Source organism: Dermacentor albipictus, chromosome 2 (genome assembly GCF_038994185.2).
Source record: "Dermacentor albipictus isolate Rhodes 1998 colony chromosome 2, USDA_Dalb.pri_finalv2, whole genome shotgun sequence".
Classification (NCBI taxonomy): Eukaryota; Metazoa; Arthropoda; class Arachnida; order Ixodida; family Ixodidae; genus Dermacentor; species Dermacentor albipictus.
The window spans coordinates 54,386,880-54,404,206 of NC_091822.1; the positions used below are offsets into that span (position 1 = coordinate 54,386,880).

Sequence of the window (17,327 nt, forward strand, 5' to 3'; positions counted from 1 at the left end):
AACATCCGCTTCATTCCGTCAAGTGGTCTTTCAAATGGTCACGTGAAGGATACTCTCATTAAGATTCTCAGAATCCACCTCCAGGAGCTGTACTTCACTGAAGTTTCTGAGCAAAGACGGCACTCTTAATCATTCTTTCTATGAAGTAGAAAGAAACATTACCTGGCACGTTTGAGCTGAACTGCCTACATCTTTATTCATTTTGGTGGCTAGCACTTTGCGAGTCACTATCCCAAGAAAATGCACATGCAACCGCATATCTTGTACAATAGGCATTGGTTCAGGAGGCAAAAGGTCCAGCTAATTGTGCACTTTCGGGCTTCACACACTCTGAATCAAACTCTCGCAGTCTCCACACGTGCTGCAGCTGCCACTGTTAACACAGCCTGTGCCGCACATGTGGGCTGTTGCAATTAGTGCCTGCCAGCTGGACAAACCTTGCAGTGAAAGGACCCTTGGGCCATAGAAAGGCTACGTGTAGCCGGGCACTATGTATCTTGCACAAAATACTTGAATACTTCAAGAAAGCAAATAGTAGATATTCCGTTCATCGAATTAAATTATTTGAATATTTTCCATTCATTTAACATACTGTAAACTTCTGTTAATTCGACTCTGGTCAATTCGATACCGACCAAAGGTACCAGCTGGCACCCATGCATCTTTATGGGCCCAAACTCATTATTTCGATCCTAAAATTGGCCTTCACCAAATGATTAGAACTTGATTAATCGGCATGCAAGCGTCTAATGCCAATAGCAACCCCTTATTGGAAGAGGGTCTCGGCAGCTTAGGGAAATGCGTTGTACACAGACGACCTCCCGTCAATAACACCCGTTGGCACCCTGCCCTAGGAGGATTTTCAAGCAATAACCGCAGCTCACAACGCCGATTACGGTATTCAATTCCAATAGGGCTTTTCCTTCTTTCTGAGAAAATTGGAAGGAAAATTGCCTATGCAGTGCAATCAGACAAAACGAACACCACCTTTGAAGGCGTTTGTATGCTTTACTACGTAACAGTGGTGTATTGTGGTGAAGCTGCCTTTAGGAAATTTGCCACCATTGTGGAACACTTAAATCCCTTTCTTATTTTCTTGCAAAAATTCAGGTGCATGTTACAGTTCTGCTTCATTTAGGAGCTTTAATGTCATTTGCACATTATTTTGCTACTTTGGACACAAAGAAAGTGTGTGTGTGTGTGGGTGATTCAGAGTCGGAATAGGGCCAATACTGCCGAATGAATCAGCAGGGTGTCAGTTTTTGCACCTTGTTTAATTTGGGCCGGCAGATAATTCGATAAATTTTTTCGATCGCGTCAGCGCTGAAATAACTGAAGTAGACTATTTCTGTCTACGTACACCCTAGCTCTTGAAAATCTCTCGCAATGAATCTTTGAAACCAAGAAACAGTTCACGTGAGCAATAAATGAAAAGCTGATAATGTACTGCAACATACCTAGCCACGCCCCACACATTGCTGTCATCACATGACACAGCGGTATGTCTACAATGTTCAAATAGAGTTTGGATAGCTGCAAATGTTGTACTTTTTGCAGCGTACATTTTTGAGCTCTTCCCGTTGCAACAGCAACTTCGCCGTAATAATGGGACCCCACATGAAAAAGACAGCCGGAACCCAGACGGGGGAACTCGCCTTGGTGATGATCTCCTTGAAGTGTGCCTCGCGCCAGGCCTCCGTCGGGTGCTGCATCATGGTGACCACGGCATTGTCGAACTCCTCGTACTTGTCGTAGAGGAACACCAGCTCGGCCCACAGGTGCGCCTGCTCGGCGGCCCGCAGCACCTTGGGGATGTTGACGCGCGACCAGAAGAGCTCGAGGTGCTCGCGCATCTTGCCAGGCTTGTACTTGGAGTAGAGAATGGCCAGCTCGGTGAACATGCCCATGTGGGCACGCTCCAGGCCCAGCGCCGCCTCCAGCAGCGAGATGAGCTCCTCAAAGTACCCCCGGTCCTGGTAGTAGTTGATGAGGTCCTCGAGCTCGTCGGCGTGCACCACGATGTGCAGGCCGCACATCTGAGCCAGCCGAAACTCCTCGCTGTCCACGCAGGCAAAGCACACCTCTTTCCAGGTGCGCGTCGAGTTGGCCTTGCGCGCCGAGTCCACGGCACCCTGGAACTCCTTGAGGTGCACCAAGGTGATGGCCAGGCGGGCAAAGTTGGACACATTGTTGTACAGGAGCTTGGCCGGCTCGTACAGGCCGTCCTCAAAGCAACGGTCACCGATGCGCTGCACGTCCGCGTGGTTGGGGCCCGACACAAACTCCTCCAGGTCCGCCAGACGGTTCGTCTTGGCATACGCGTAGATCAGCTCCGACTCGACATACGACTCCCGCCCCTTTTTGCGCGCCATCTGCAGGTACCGCACCAAGTCCTCCCACGACCCTGCACATTGGCCACACGGGCCCCCTCGGTTGGGTTGCAGGGAGACACACTTCGCTCACCGGCACACGCTGTTTAAGCAAAGTGCCACGGGAGCCATTTGGGTGGGGTTCCACCACATTACGTCAATTTACAAACCTCAATGACATACTCAAGTACAGTTTGGGTCATCCAATCACGCAGAACACTCGGATAAGGTTTCTAGGCATAACTTGAGGACTGCCACATGCAAGTTAGAAAAGGTTGAAGAATGTAGAAATGTGTGGTGATGCCCTTTCACATGCAATACAATGTGGTGGAAATACTTTGTTTCGGGCCTTAAAGGCTCCGACAGTTCTAAAACTAAAAGCAATTTTGAGAATGTTACATTAGCAATAAGGTTTCTAATGACTAATGCTTGCTTTTCTGAATACGTATGTAGTATTTATGCCTTTCTTCTTTTGTAAGTCAATTCAATTGACAAGGCAGAAGAACTGGATGACACAAAAGAACAGACTCAAATTATGTTCCACAAAAACTAGATGTTGCAATTACGCAGTCTTAGGATGGATGGTTCTATTTTACTTTCAATAGGAACATGCAATCCTTGAACGGGCCCTGAAAGGCTTTAACCAATCGTAGAATGGCTGCACTAATAAAGGAAGTCATGTCGCATATCTTCCGACCCAAAATTCTTTGTAACGCTCGAATTATAGCCTGTTTGACGCAGTTATTGCACCAATGTGCGGCTTTCTCTGTTGTCTCCACTGACGTGCCAGACGTTACACGGTGGGATGGCATGCAGACAAGGCCCTGCCCAATAGCGTAGTGTTTCGCCAGAGAGAGGGTTTGTCGTGGCACCCCGTGGTGGCCGCAACACCTCTATGCTAGGCAACATGTCGGTGCGATCTAGGAGGCCCAGCTCAGCAGACACAGGTACACACAACCGTGTGTAGACTGAAAGTGCAAAAATAAATTACCTTTTTCAGACTTTGAGATTGCACGCTTGTGTATTTTTCATTTATTTACCCTCAATATTAAGAATTGCGGCATTAAGAATGTTCCCACGATCATGAACGTAAGCCAAACTGGTGATGGGCTTAGCTGCTTAGCTGCATGACAACATTGCGAAGGCGAGAGCAAGTGGTTTTTGACTGAGACAAGGCTAAATTTCCTGTTGCATGCAGTGCAACAATATTTGATTCGCATGATCACAGGAGCCTATTTACAGATTAACAATGCTTTCTTATGGTATTCAATAAGTGTTCCAGGGCTCCTCTAGGATGACACAAAGGCACTTAGTATGGGATATTAGTTACTTGCAGCTGTGAAAAGGGTAATGTAAGTGTATGTTGAAGCTTACGAATCATGTGACTAAACGTGTCGCAAGAGTAAGGTGAAAGTCAATCCCAGATTAATCAAAGTCAATCCCAGATAAATCAAACCCCAAAGGGAACGCAAAATAGTTGCATATACCAACAATTTTAATGCAAAATATACTTATCTGAAGCTTACCTAAAACGTCCACATCTTGAATAGTTTGTTTCCGAAAAAAGAGAAGTGTCCAGAAATAGGTTATGCACTACAATCAGACACGAAACCAAAATGGTGGCGTTGGCAACAGCCTACCATCAGAGAAATCAGATGCAGCACCGATGGCAACAGACCATGTTTTCTTGATGGTTGCCGTGGGTTGCTTCTGTGCTCAACTACACCACTTTTGGAGATACTATCACTTTCACCAAGATTTCCCCATGCCTCATCTCCAGATGCCCTGGAATATACAGCCACCAGCACTGCACCAAGCTTGCGTCTGCAGAGTGACAGCAATTCACTCTGCCACATATTTTGGCATGTCTGATGCAGAGTCACACGAGATCTCGTGCGAGCGATGGCAGCGTCTCCAAAGGTTATAGCTTGAGAATACCGCCTTGTGTGCTTGGTATTTGTGGCCAATGAAGCGCAGATGGTGATGACACGTGACATTTATTATCAAAGCTTCCTAAAACTATTTACCTTTCTGTGAAAGTAAATTCTGCATGTCTCTTTTTTTTTTGTGGGGGCATGCTACGTTTTTCCTTTTACAGATCGTGCACAGGTTACATTCAAGTACACTTATTTTCTTACTTTAACCCTTTCAGTGTATTTTTTTTTCAGAGATAACACATCCCCGGCATTTTCTTACTGCAATACATATTATAAAACAAGCACAACACTAAGTCCACATCACCATAGTCATCAGCAGAAATCATACAAGGGACACTGCTTATTTGTGCTTTCATTTTAGTTTACCGCCGCACATAACACCGCATTGGCCACATGCTTTCATAACTGCAGTTGCCCATGATTGCGCCGATAGCACCAATAATCTTGCCATTCTGCAAAGATTGGCGTCGCTTGTAGGCACCGATCTGTCTTGCGCTAGTTACGCGAAACTAAAGGTGTGTCCCTTTGATAAACAATGATCTACCAATTCTGTCTTGGCACGTGTAGCATGGGTGGCTTTCGTAGCATCTCTTAGATGTTCCTTGATACGGGTGCGACGTATCAAGGAACATCTATCGCACCCGTATCAAGGAACATCTAAGAGATGCTACGAAAGCCACCCATGCTACACGTGCCAAGACAGAATTGGTAGATCATTGTTTATCAAAGGGACACATGTTTGATTTTAACAATGTAACCACACTAGCACGGGAACACCGATGGGGCCCAAGAAAGTTCGTAGAATCATGGTTCATCCGTCGTAATCGATCTTCATGTAACTCTAACCGTGGCCCCCTGTCGGATGTTTACGGCAGTTTCATAGATAAATAGGATGTATTTCTCATTTGTTGCCATTGTGTACTGACGATGCCACCCGCATAGGTGGCGAAACGTCTATGTTTGTTATTTTTCGTTAAGTAAAGCCAGTGAAAACAACACTTTGAAGCATGAGTTCCCCTGGCTTTTGGAACATTTTCTCACGTCCTTTAACATTGCGGAACACTATTAGGTTACAGAAAACCATCAGAAGCTCGCTAGGCAAGCAAATTTGTGACGGGCGAAAATTCCCATACACCCGACTCTAGCATGAAGCTACAAAGGAAACCCATACAGGTTTTTTCAGAAACCACTGTTAAGTTACATACCGGATGTGCCAACTAAATGTGGCCAAGAAAAACGTAACTGAGGGCTTTCTCAACGGTGCCCACTCTATGCCGATTGGGTTTTGTTAATGCTATTTTTTTTCCACAGTGAACAAACAACAAATATTTCAGTTTATTGAGTTTCCATTTGTTGCCTTACTTAATGAACAATAAGGTGCCCATGCAAAGGATGTGGAATATGTCGAGGAATAATCGATAACGGCGTGCAGTAATACCTCGTTAACTCAACCTCTCATATCTCGAAAAATCAAGTTTAAATTTTCTGCGGCACTGAACCATTTCCCATACATGCCATGTATTGAGAGTCTGCGCTCGTTACAACAGACCCATGTACAACAGAGTTTCGGACATACCGGACCATATTTCAGCCTTAATTTGTTCTACCTATTTTATTTATGAATGAAGTTTGCTTTTAACAGACCGCGCTACAATGGACTATCAGCGATAGCGGACGAAATTAGCAGCAATATCATTTTTAAAAATCTGGCACATAAAATGTACTTCTGCCGTGTCAACACAACTGGACAACTGACTTGCGAAGGTCAGCCAACAATCGGTGGCTAAAAAATTTGGAGGACGCTTAAGCTTTGCCTTTAAGAATGGAACGCGAAAGCATTCAAAGGTCCCCGTCTGCTTCTCACGCTTCCCGGCAACTGCAGTGCATTTAACCATAATGTTTACCGGGAAACGCTCGCGGCGAACGCTATGCACGAAGGTGGGCTTTCTGGTAGAAACGCAGCCTCTTACAGGGGCTGGAGGCGAGTGTGATCTGGAAGTGTTTCAAGGAAGCGGGTGCGCCGCTCCGTGGACTTGGATATTTAGGCAACGGCATGTGCAAATGGCGGATGCCATCTCCGATCTATGCACTGTAGAAACGCTGAAAAAGGGGTTTGAGTTTTCGCATAACAGAATTATGTTTGCTAGTAGATTCAAGTTACAATCCGAGAACTATTATGTTTGTAGGTTGTGTGTAAGTCGTAGTAGAAAATCTTTTTTGCCGAAACAACTTCCGAAGCTGGACGCAGGACGGGACGCCGAATTTTCTGAGACACTTGATCCTTAACACTACCACATTAATATCACATGTGAGAGGAACGGAGGATGTGGGCTGATGAGAGAGAGGGACGTTCTGCTGCGGTGGCTGCTGCGGTGGCTGCTGGTTGCGGAGCAGCCGCAGTATCTTGAAAGCGATCTGCGATGTTCACAAACTGCTCGCCCGTGCAGGCCTCATCTTGAAAGCAATCTCCAATGGGGACAAAGTGCATCCAGTGCCAGTAGCTTCGTATGCGCTCAGCTTTAGACATTTAGTTCGCGCTAAAGCGAGTGACAGCACAAAGTCAATTCGCTCGCTGCTGCTTGCTTGCTTATCTTGCTTAATTTGCTATCACAATCGAAGGCCTTTCGGGCGAAACTGCGACTATTTTGTTTCACTTTGTACATTCGTCACTCACTCTTTGCAATAAACTTATTTGTGGAAAGTTCTGTGCACACTGAATGTACAGTGTGCGCAAAACTTTCCACAATGAAGTCAAACCAACTAGCCCGCATGTCAGTCCTAAAGTTGCTTGACATTGCAACGAAAGTTTCAGATGCGAGACATTTCAGATGTCGTGGACTTCGGATAAAATGGTCGTTCTTTGTCGGATTATCAAGGTCCGTTGTAAGGAGTCAACTGTATTACAGTTTATCTCGAAGTATGTTTTGGCCACATTGCGGATATCTCAAAATCTTGTCAGAGAGTGGAACAAACTGCCGCTGGAACATTTAACAAGCTTCGCAAGAGGCTGCTGCGCCTACCACAAAGAGGAGATTTTCCCCGAACCGGAACCTTAGGGCATAACTTTGTCAAGCAACTGTGTGGCACATTATGCGACGGGTGAGACGTGCACAAAGGCAGGCCCTGCAAAATAGCCCACTTGGTGCAGTTTGTCATAGGTGCGATTTCTATTTGAATTTTATTCTACACAATGTGGAATAGAAATGCACGTGCCACATGCATTCCGGCACATCCTGCTTGCATGGCACGTAATCACGAATGCTCACGTCACTTTCTGCCACACTATTCCTTGTAATAGTACCATAAATACCGGAATATAAGTAACTTTTTTTCAAAAAACCATTGCGAAAAGTCGACCCTCGTCTTATATACCGGACATTGGCAGAAAAACTACGGAAATCTTGCAACAATGGGCGGATGCAGGAAAGAGCCACCTTCGCCATCGCCATCAGCAGTAGCGCGGCATGGCGACATTGTGGCATTGCCAATTTGCGTTTACATTGTCACAAAGTTATATTGGTTAAAGGCTGCTTTTTCACATTTTGTTTCAAAATGAGCGGAAGCCGACGGCAACCTCGTGGCACAGCACGAATTTGGGGTATCCGAAAAGAGCATTCGGTAGTGGCGGAGCAGAAGCAGCAAACCAACAGAAAACGTCAATCCGTGGGCGGACCGCAGAACTGGAAGACAAGGTTGCGGAGTTTGTCTGAGAGCTGCATGCAAGATCGCTGCCTGTGATTGCCGAATGCATACGTTTGAAAGTGGTAGAGATCGCGCACGCCTCTGGACTGGGCAGCGAGAAGCACTCGTCATCCGACTCTAGTTCGGACGACTCTGATCAAAGGCATTGCTCAGATTCGGAGTAGCGCTTGTGCACTTCGTGCCCTTCTGTGTACTGTACACCTGGCCAATTTTTAACAGTATCGCACGGCAATCGACCCGCGTGTTTGCAGGCACCTTATCACGGCACAGAGAGGCGCAATAGCGAAAATAAGCGCACGTGTAAACATGCGCGTATCCCGTTTGTTTCGTCGCTCAGCGCCGTTAATAAGGTGCTGACAAGCACATGGGTCGATAGGTTGCGCGGTACTGTTAAAAATTGGTTGGGTGCACATGCGAGCAGCATTTAAATTAATACTGTTACTATTGTGCACGAGTCGCATTTGTTTCAAGGTAAGGGTGTCTTTCGGTACTTTTGCCATTGAAAAAGATTTTTTTCATTTTTAGAATTCGTTAGTTGGGGGATCGACCTATATTCCGCTCTGACCTATAGTGCGGTTTTTACGGTAGTATGCAACGCACGCGGCATGTACTTACCTCAAACAGTGCCACAGAAAGCAATGCGAGCACTCACCATTATGTGCTATGCAGGCAGGATGTACCGTGTGAATTTACTGTTGCCGAAATCGCTGGGATAGCCACAAATGGAGCGGACGATGAAGGCAGCAACGACGAAAGACCTCAAGAGGTGCCGACTGCGATGTGTCAAGTGCACGAAAGCCGTGATCGGAGTGGGTCAGCCTTGCGAAGGCGACAACGACACGCCGCAGCGGTGGCACGAGCGCACCGAATTCAAACACCAACAACAAGTGAGCAGAGAGGAAAGAGGAAGAAGTCGGGGAGACTTCTTAACAAGCCTGCATGTAGGAAGGAGTTTGCCAATGCTCCAGGCGCAGAAGTGAAGTTGTCGGGTGTCAGGCCCGTGCTTCGTGCCTTCTACTGGACCAGGGCGACCTTCCAGAGGGTGTCACCGTGTTCTCATGATCACACGCAGGAAGATGCCGAGCAACGTCAGGATAATAAAATCCAAGCACCGGGAGCAGAAGTGAAACCATTTGAAGTAAAACTGTTGCTTGGGCTACGTAGCTGGTTCGTGCTTGAATGAGTAAAGAGCAAGGCGCAATACACCAGGAGTGAAGAAGAACACAAAGCCATTTGACTTGCGTGTCAGGTATCGAGATCTCTACCGTGCCAAGGCTACCAGCCCTCGTTCTCAACGTCGCAACCGGACTTATGCTGCATCACTGGAGCCCGGCTGTTTGCCCGAGGGTGACCAGGATTTTTCTTCAACAGTGCCTGTCTTCAGCACCGCTTCTATGCTCCGAGGGCTGCCTTCGCCGCCACCATGAGTGCATCTCGCAACTCCACTGCAGACCGTGAAACTGTAGGCCCTTTCTCTTTCTGACTGACACTTTCTTTGGGGACCTAATTCTCTAATTCTTTTTTTTGTGTGTGTGTGTGTTTGATTAGTTTGTAGAGTTTCTGTTCCTCTTTCTGCTAGATGTTCTTTAATGAATGGGTTGCAGTATGATAATGAACGACTACGTCAGTTGATGGCTGAGGCAGTGCCTCAGCCAGGATTAATTAATTGATTGAACCTCATCACAGCTGGCACTGTGCCAAGACAGCGTGCGTAGCACCGAGTAAGAACAATTGATCCTAGCGCAACATTTAAAGCTGACGCTGCTACTTTCCCCATCTTTAAATCAGAATAAAAAAATGCTCACAATTCAAATGCTTAAGCATTTGTGACAGTTAAATCATATCGCGCTACTGACCATGCTCTCAGCAGCGCAGAACTCGCAGTAGCACCTCCGAGATAGCTGCTTAGCATGCCCATCTGCTGCTGCTGTCTCCTGTTGCAAGTATAATTTTTTTTTAATGTTTAACAGTCAAATGGGATTACAGGTTACAGGTGAACTTTGACTTGAGGTGCGACTTCACGGCAGCCCGTGCCACGCTGCCACAAAGCCACACTTCCGGAACTCGTAACTTGCGTTCGCTCAATGCACATGCGCCGTCTGATGCAGCAATGAGCGTTAGGTGTGGCTCCTGCATCTAACGAACTTGGTGTAATCCAAAAAATTTTTGGGCCCCTTCAAGTTTGAATTATCGATTTTCTACTCCTACCTACAGTTTGCAGTTGTAGGTTCTGCTGGGGAGCTGACCACAAGAGCTGCACACGGACGCCCATTAATCAAGCAGGCCCCATGGTAGAACACGGTGGCATCCGACATGGCGTACGCAAACTGTTGGAGCCTAATGGGACCCGTCAGAAATTGCCACATCTGATGGCTGGTATGACAGACAGGTCATGCGTTTAATTGCACGAGGAATTGCACAAAGTGCCACCGTCTACTCAAGAGGTCTCGATGCTAGTACTGCCCGAGACATTGCTGAAGCTTTTTGCACATGTTCTATACATTTCCCACAAATGTCAAAGCACCACAGAACACCATACATGGGCTAGGCATGCTGCATAGGTTCAGTAAAACTTTAAATTGCGTGAGGAACAGACGACACGAACAGAAAGATGTTTCTGTTAAAGTCCTCTGTTCTATGCACAGTTTGAAGTTTTTCTGAATCTGTGAACCGACTAGCCCAACAACATGTCTTACTGCTGTATAGGCTGTCTTCTTAAGGCGGCAGCCAGTAAAATCGTAGTGCAGGCCAATGGCAAGCTTCTACGTTGTCACATCACCGACAAAAAAAAAAATGAACAATCGCAAACTATATGTTCACTTCAAAGTTGCATGGCAAATTCTGTTTCTGTGGGAGAGGTACGAAGAGCTGCTGCCCTCTCAAACAAAACCAACATATTTGAGATTCAAGTATTAAAATGGGGACACAAGCAATGTAGGCCTTTTTCCAATGCCATTTTTGCAAGCACAGTGTCGCCATGTTGATTACACAAGTAACACAAACTGCACCATCGTAGGCGAGAGAATGGTGCACGCTGCATTTGCCAGAGCCCACACACACCTGTCTTGTGGGCAGTCTGCACCACGTCCAGGTAAGCAGTGTGGTCCCCTGCCTTGATGAACGAGTCAATGGCCTCTTTGACCATGCCCTGGCTCAGCTGGGCCCGGGCCAGCTGGCTCCAGACGCCCGGCTCGTTGCACCGCTCGGCAAACTCGTACGCCCGATCGAGGTTCTGGATGTGCTCAATCAGCACCTGCAGGGGGGGGGGGGGGAGAGAGAGAGTGCAGCAAATGAAGTAGGTCGCACCTTCACTTATGCAGGTGGGGGGCAAGAGAACTGTTAAAGCTGCTGCACTGGGATGACACGTGCCGTGGAACTGTCTCCGAGGGCTTAACCTGCACCACACAGAGGTGGTTGGCAGGGTTTAAGCACTGCTGTGAGCATTACAGCAAGGTGCTTGGAGCAACTCTGGGAATGAAGCTCGTTATTGCTGCATGAAAAGGCTTTCACATTACTGCAGGGCCTCTCAATCCCTCTAAGCTTATTGGTGAGCAAGCAGCTTCTCTTGCCTTTGCCATCCTCCCTGCGAGTGCTCCCTTCTCCTTGCAATACACATCTGTAAGAGGTAATGCCATGCTGGCACTATTTTCTTAGATGAAACCAACTTCCAGTTACCACAACTACACACTTATCAACTTCACACAGTTGCTACCACACGTGCAGTGCAAAGGACACAGCCACAAAACCTCAATAATTCCATCTCGGTTTACTTGAACGATCGGTTAATCCTTAAAATTTCTGCAGTTCCATAATATGCTATGAAAATTGCATGGGATAACTTGAAAAGCCCACGTGCATCCATCCAGGCAGTCCGTAGTTTCTGGTTGTGGCCTCACAAGATCACCATGCTGCGACATGCTTCTGGCGTCACGTATGTCGGATGCGACGTCAAAAATATGGTAGCCATGACATGTTTCAATCTCTGACAATAGTTTCTGGTGCTTGCGACGTTGCTTTTTGAGTTGTGTCGTATCGGCATGCGGCATGGTGTTATCGTAATGGCACTAGACAGGCAATGTCACTATAATGTTGCTTTCAAATGAAAAGATGCGCGAGCTACAGAGGCATCATCAAACATTCAAGCCAGGCTAGGAACAGGTGATGCTTTTTGCATATGCCCCAACGAGGAGATGATAGCGATAAGGAAGATAAGCGCGTGATTACAGAGAGGAGCTACTCACCAAGATCGCGCCGCATTTTAACGTGTACGAGCCGTGCTGCACTGTGCGCATGCGTGGGCGCGTGGACGCGAGCTTGCGCGCATCCGCAAGCATATGAACATGAATTTGAGGCTAGCAGCGATGATGACGCAGAGTGAGCTCAGCATGTTCATATTAAATAAATGCTTTCTTCATTTTGAGAACGCTGTCTACTTTTTTGTTCGGCTTACATTTAAGTTCTTTTGTTTTTTTTTCGGGCTTTGGACATTTGAGGGTCGGCTTAGAATCTGAGCTGGACTAGATTCGAGTAAATACGGTAACCAGCTGTGTCACATATGTTACGTTTTCTCCACTGCTGGTGCGTTGCGCACGTGCGATTCCCAATCGGCTTGGGAAATGTGCCACGTAAGCGGTTTCGTTAGAGCACGATGATGGCCTAAGCTTTATCGACTATTTGACTACAGAAGCAGACATGCAGACATTGTTTGCAAAGGTGGAATACGAAGCCACAGACTGTGCCAGTAGGTGATGGCAAGGTCAGTGAGCCCAAGTGTGCGCCTGCTTTAGCGATGGTTATGAGGTCCCTGAACATTGTCAGCAGCTTTGTTGAATGCAGGGGTGTTGGCTGATTAACATTGTAGCGAGCGTTTCTGCGCATGAGCAATATTTCCAGCTCACAAAGGCACTTCGTGATACAGTGGAATCTCGGTATAGCGAACTTCAGAGGACCACACCAAACTTCTCTGTTCTGAAAGGTCATTATAGTTACCGTAAAAACCGGAATATAGGTCGAACTTTTTTTCGAAAAACCATCGCGAAAAGTCGACCCTCGACTTATATACTGGACATTGGCGGAAAAACTACAGAAGTCTTGCAACAATGGGCGGATGAAGTAAACAGCCGCCATCGCCATCAGCAGCAGTGTGGCGTGGCGACATTGTGACAACGGCACTTTGCGTTTCCACTGTCGCAAAGTTATATTAATTAAAGGCTGCATTTTCATTTTGTTTCAAAATGAACGGAAGCCGACGTCAATTCACCGTCGCCTTCAAGAAAAAGGCGATTGAGTACGTGGAAGCCCACGGCAACCTGGCGGCACAGCGAGAACTTGGAGTATCCGAAAAGAGCATTCGGTAGTGGCGGAGGCAAAAGCAACGTATTACAACTTGCAGCAACCAAAAGAAAAAGTCATTTCGTGGCCGGATCGCAGCGGACTGCAGAACTGCAAGGCAAGGTTGCGGAGTCTGTCCGAGAGCTGCGTGCAAGATCGCTGCCTGTTGTCGAATGCATTCGTTTGAAAGCGGTAGAGATCGCACGCGCCTATGGACTGGGCAACGAGAAGACTCGTCATCCGACTCTGATCAAAGGTGTTGCTCTGATTCGGAGTAGCGCTTGCGGACTTCGTGCCCTTCTGTGTACTGTACACCCGACGAATTTTTAACAGTATCGTGCGACCGTCGACCCGCGTGTTTGTCAGCACCTTATCACGGCACGGAGCGGCGAAATAGTGAATGCGCGTATCGTTTGTTTCGCTACTCAGAGCCGTTAATACGGTGTTGACAAGCACGCGGCTCGATGGTCGCGCGATACCGCTAAAAACTTGGCCAGGTGCACATGCGAGCAGCATTTAAATAAGTACTGTCACCATTGTGCAACCGGCTGAGTCGCATTTGTTTCAAGGTAAGGGTGTCATGTCTCTCGGTACTTTTGCCACTGAAAAATATTTTTTTCATTTTTAGAATTCGTTAGTTGGGGGATCGACCTATATTCCGGTCCGACCTATAGTCCGGTTTTTACGGTAAAACCCCAAAATTAACCACTCTGCCTGTCAACCCATCAGTTGTCACAATACGAGCTAAAAACGAAAATGCCACTGTTGGCTATTTACTGTTTCTATTTTCCAATCTGTTGCAACACACCACCAAAGCACCGTATAGTAAATGTGGGGACTCGCAAAAGAGACTGACACCAAGAATACCACCGACAAAGAAGTGCTGTGTCACCTCCAAAACGAATTGCTTTTCACATTCCTTGCCATACACTACCAGACACTACCAATCATTCCAAAGCGCAAGCACGTGTAAATTACACCGTCCGGAAAGCGAGATCATGTGGCAGTTCTACAATCATGAAGGTTACATTTCTCCGTGTGCATAGTTAGTACAGCCATAGAAAAAAAAACACGAAAGAGGCAAAAGATGGAAGAGACACACCTCGATTGCTAGGAGACACTTGTATGGGTAGAGCATGTGCTGACAAAACCCGATGCCTGGTTACTTTCTACACTGTCATCTGCTAGCCTACCATTCCAGCTGCCGTGAAGGATACAGTAAAACCTCGTTAAACCGTACCCGCTTAAACAGTAGTTTTGTTTTAAAAGTGAAGTCAAATCCTAGACTCAGCGGTCATTGAACACAACGTGTTTTGTATCCGCGTAAACCGTACCAACTTATTGCATAAGCATCGGTTAAAACGTAGCGTTTCCACTTTTCGTTGCGCAAACACGGCGGTGCATCGTCTCCGTCGGGCGGCCTGGCAGAACAACAAGCCTCGGAGATTGGAACAACGGCCTCCAAGCGCCCTGTGCATTTTCACGTGAAGCCGCACCAACATCATTTCGACACTGCATGGACGCCGTGCCAGAGAGCGTTGTGGCGTCGTGCAAGCGAGGACTCGCGTCATGCCGAAGCTAGGATAAAAAAGACGCCGGGTGCTCAGCATAGAAGAAAAATTAGACATCGTCCGTGCTACCAAACGTGACATGAAGAAGTCGGCGCTGGCCCGCGACGTGGATCTGCTGTTGACTACAGTGTGTGGCATTTGGAATGCGAAGTTGCTCGGCAGCGCTGCTGCGACCGCGAAGAGATGTCGGCTACGAGGTTCGACTTTTCACCATCGTCGCCGCTGTTGTTGCCAAAGTGTCAACTAGCGACCGTGACGAGGACGACACGGAAAGCGACAGCACGGGCTATTCAGCCCCGACAGTGGCAGAAGCTGCGCGTTACGTCAACCTCATGAATGCGATCGTCGCAAGAACAGGGGCGCGATAACAACTATTCCAAACGAAAAGTTTTCCGAACTCCGGCGCCCGGCAATGAAAAAGGTGCCCCGGGACTTAAGCAGCACTACTGCGCGCGTGCACGGAGAATACGTAACGACAGCGAGGAATCTGCCGTGCAAGTGTTTGCCGAGAGGAGGGGGGCTGGCTGAGAAGCTGGCACGCAGCTTCAGTAAGTTTGAGGCCGCTGTCGTCGTGCTAGGCCGCCGCGACATCAAACGAAAATAACACTTACGTCCCGCGAAGTGAATAAATACTGCACGTTTTTTCCCCTTTCATCGCACTCTCTCCGAGTTCCGTTTTCGACAGGTAAGTGGGCGATGTCATGCTATTTCGCTTAAACAGTACTACCGTTTAGTACGTACTTTTTCCGAGCTCCGGCCGACTACGGTTTAACGAGGTTTCACTGTATGTACCTCTTCCGAGCTCCTGCCGACTACTGTTTAACGAGGTTTCACTGTACTATTCTGAATTGACAGATGCTGAATCGAAGGATCTTATGTCAAGCCGGTAATTTTGCGACAAGACTCCCACTGCTACTTGCGTAGATATGGTAACCAACGTGATGCAAGCGCACCTGAATGGCCGATGTGTTGACGTCGAACTTCCGGAAGATGGCAAAGGCCTCCTCGTACAGTTCGCTGCCAATGGCAATGTTGGCAATGTCAGGGGCATCGTAGTTGTCCAGTCTGTTGATGTACTCCATGACTCGCGAGCGGTCTGCCTTGATGGCAGTCAGGATAAGCAGGTTCTGCAGGTTGCGGTGATCCGAGAAGACTGAGTTCTCCAACACAATCTTCTCGAGCAGCTCAATCAGCTCATTGGGGAGGTCGGCCGTCATGAAGGCCTTCACTGTCACCGAGATGTCCTCGGGGTCCTGTGTCTCCGAGAGGGCCGTCTGGACCACCTGGTCGATGAGTGGGCGCCGGAACGGATTGCTCTCCGCCAGAACTTCCGCCCAGAGGTCCGGATCTCGCCGCCGTACCAGGTAGCGAGCCTCACTCTTGAACAGCGAGTTCTCATTGCACACCTGCGCACAGAAAGAGAAATCTGAATGTGCAACTACGCCAAGTTCAACTTGAGGGAACTGTTGCTGGTGCTGATTTATTCAAAATGCACACAAACTTCTTTACATTGATTGTGGACTTTTAGACAAAGTAACATTAGGGTTACATTGGACACTACAGTGGAGAGCTCCCAGGCTAATTTTGATCATCTATCTTCTTTAATGTGCATTTAAACATAAGAACGCGAGCATTCTTGCATTCCACCCCTCAATCGAACCCACGACCTCGCACTCGTGCACCAGCAACGCCACGGCCAGACGTACCTGGACAAGCTCTCGGTCACACTGTCCCCGCTCGTAGGCGATGCAGGCCAAATGGGGGTCGCGCTTCTCGCAGTATCGGCCCACAACAGTGCTGTCGTAGAAAGGGTTCTCGCGCAGGAACCGCTCGGGGTTGTTGTTGGAGTCTATGTAGATCTTGGCCAGAGCATTGTGGGTGGCCGGTTCCTGGCAGCCCTCGTGGAGCCGCCCCTCGAGCCAGGGCAGCAGCAGCTTGAGCCGGTTGCGCTTCTCCACCTCGGCAACCAGCTCGTCGGTCGAGAACTGACCGCGCACCACCAGGATCAGGTTCTTGATCACCTCCTCGGCACAGTCCACGTCCAGCAGACCGCCCACCACCACGGGCAGGCGCGAAGGGTTCACCTGCACGTCCAAAGCGCAGCAGGTGCTGAACCGTCACGGCCAAAGGCAAACACCTACCAGATGTCAGCAATTCATTTCAAATTAAATTACGGGCTTTCACACACCAAAACCACAATCTGATTATGAGGTGCACCGTAGTGGGGACTACAGATTAGTTTTGACCACCAGGGGATCTCTTAACATGGCCCCAGTGCACGGGACCCTGGCGTTTTTCATTTCACCCCCATCGAAATGCGGCCACCTTGGCTTGGCAGGACTGGATATATTGAGGTCTTTTCTGACTCCTTTATCTTCCCACAGAACTATGTACAGTTAAATATCGATATAACAAAA

General features: G+C 47.9%; 1 protein-coding gene across 1 annotated transcript in view; it reads right to left on the bottom strand.

The window, feature by feature from the left end:
• Positions 1–17,327, bottom strand: part of Chc (clathrin heavy chain) — a 55,006-nt gene that overhangs the window by 15,520 nt on the left and 22,159 nt on the right. The window contains exons 6-9 of the mRNA XM_065431653.1: positions 16,617–16,994; positions 15,864–16,316; positions 11,069–11,261; positions 1,656–2,404 (exon numbers count right to left, since the gene is read on the bottom strand). Of these exons, the coding sequence (XP_065287725.1) occupies positions 1,656–2,404; positions 11,069–11,261; positions 15,864–16,316; positions 16,617–16,994 (1,773 nt within the window). The remainder of the gene's footprint in view (positions 1–1,655; positions 2,405–11,068; positions 11,262–15,863; positions 16,317–16,616; positions 16,995–17,327) is intronic.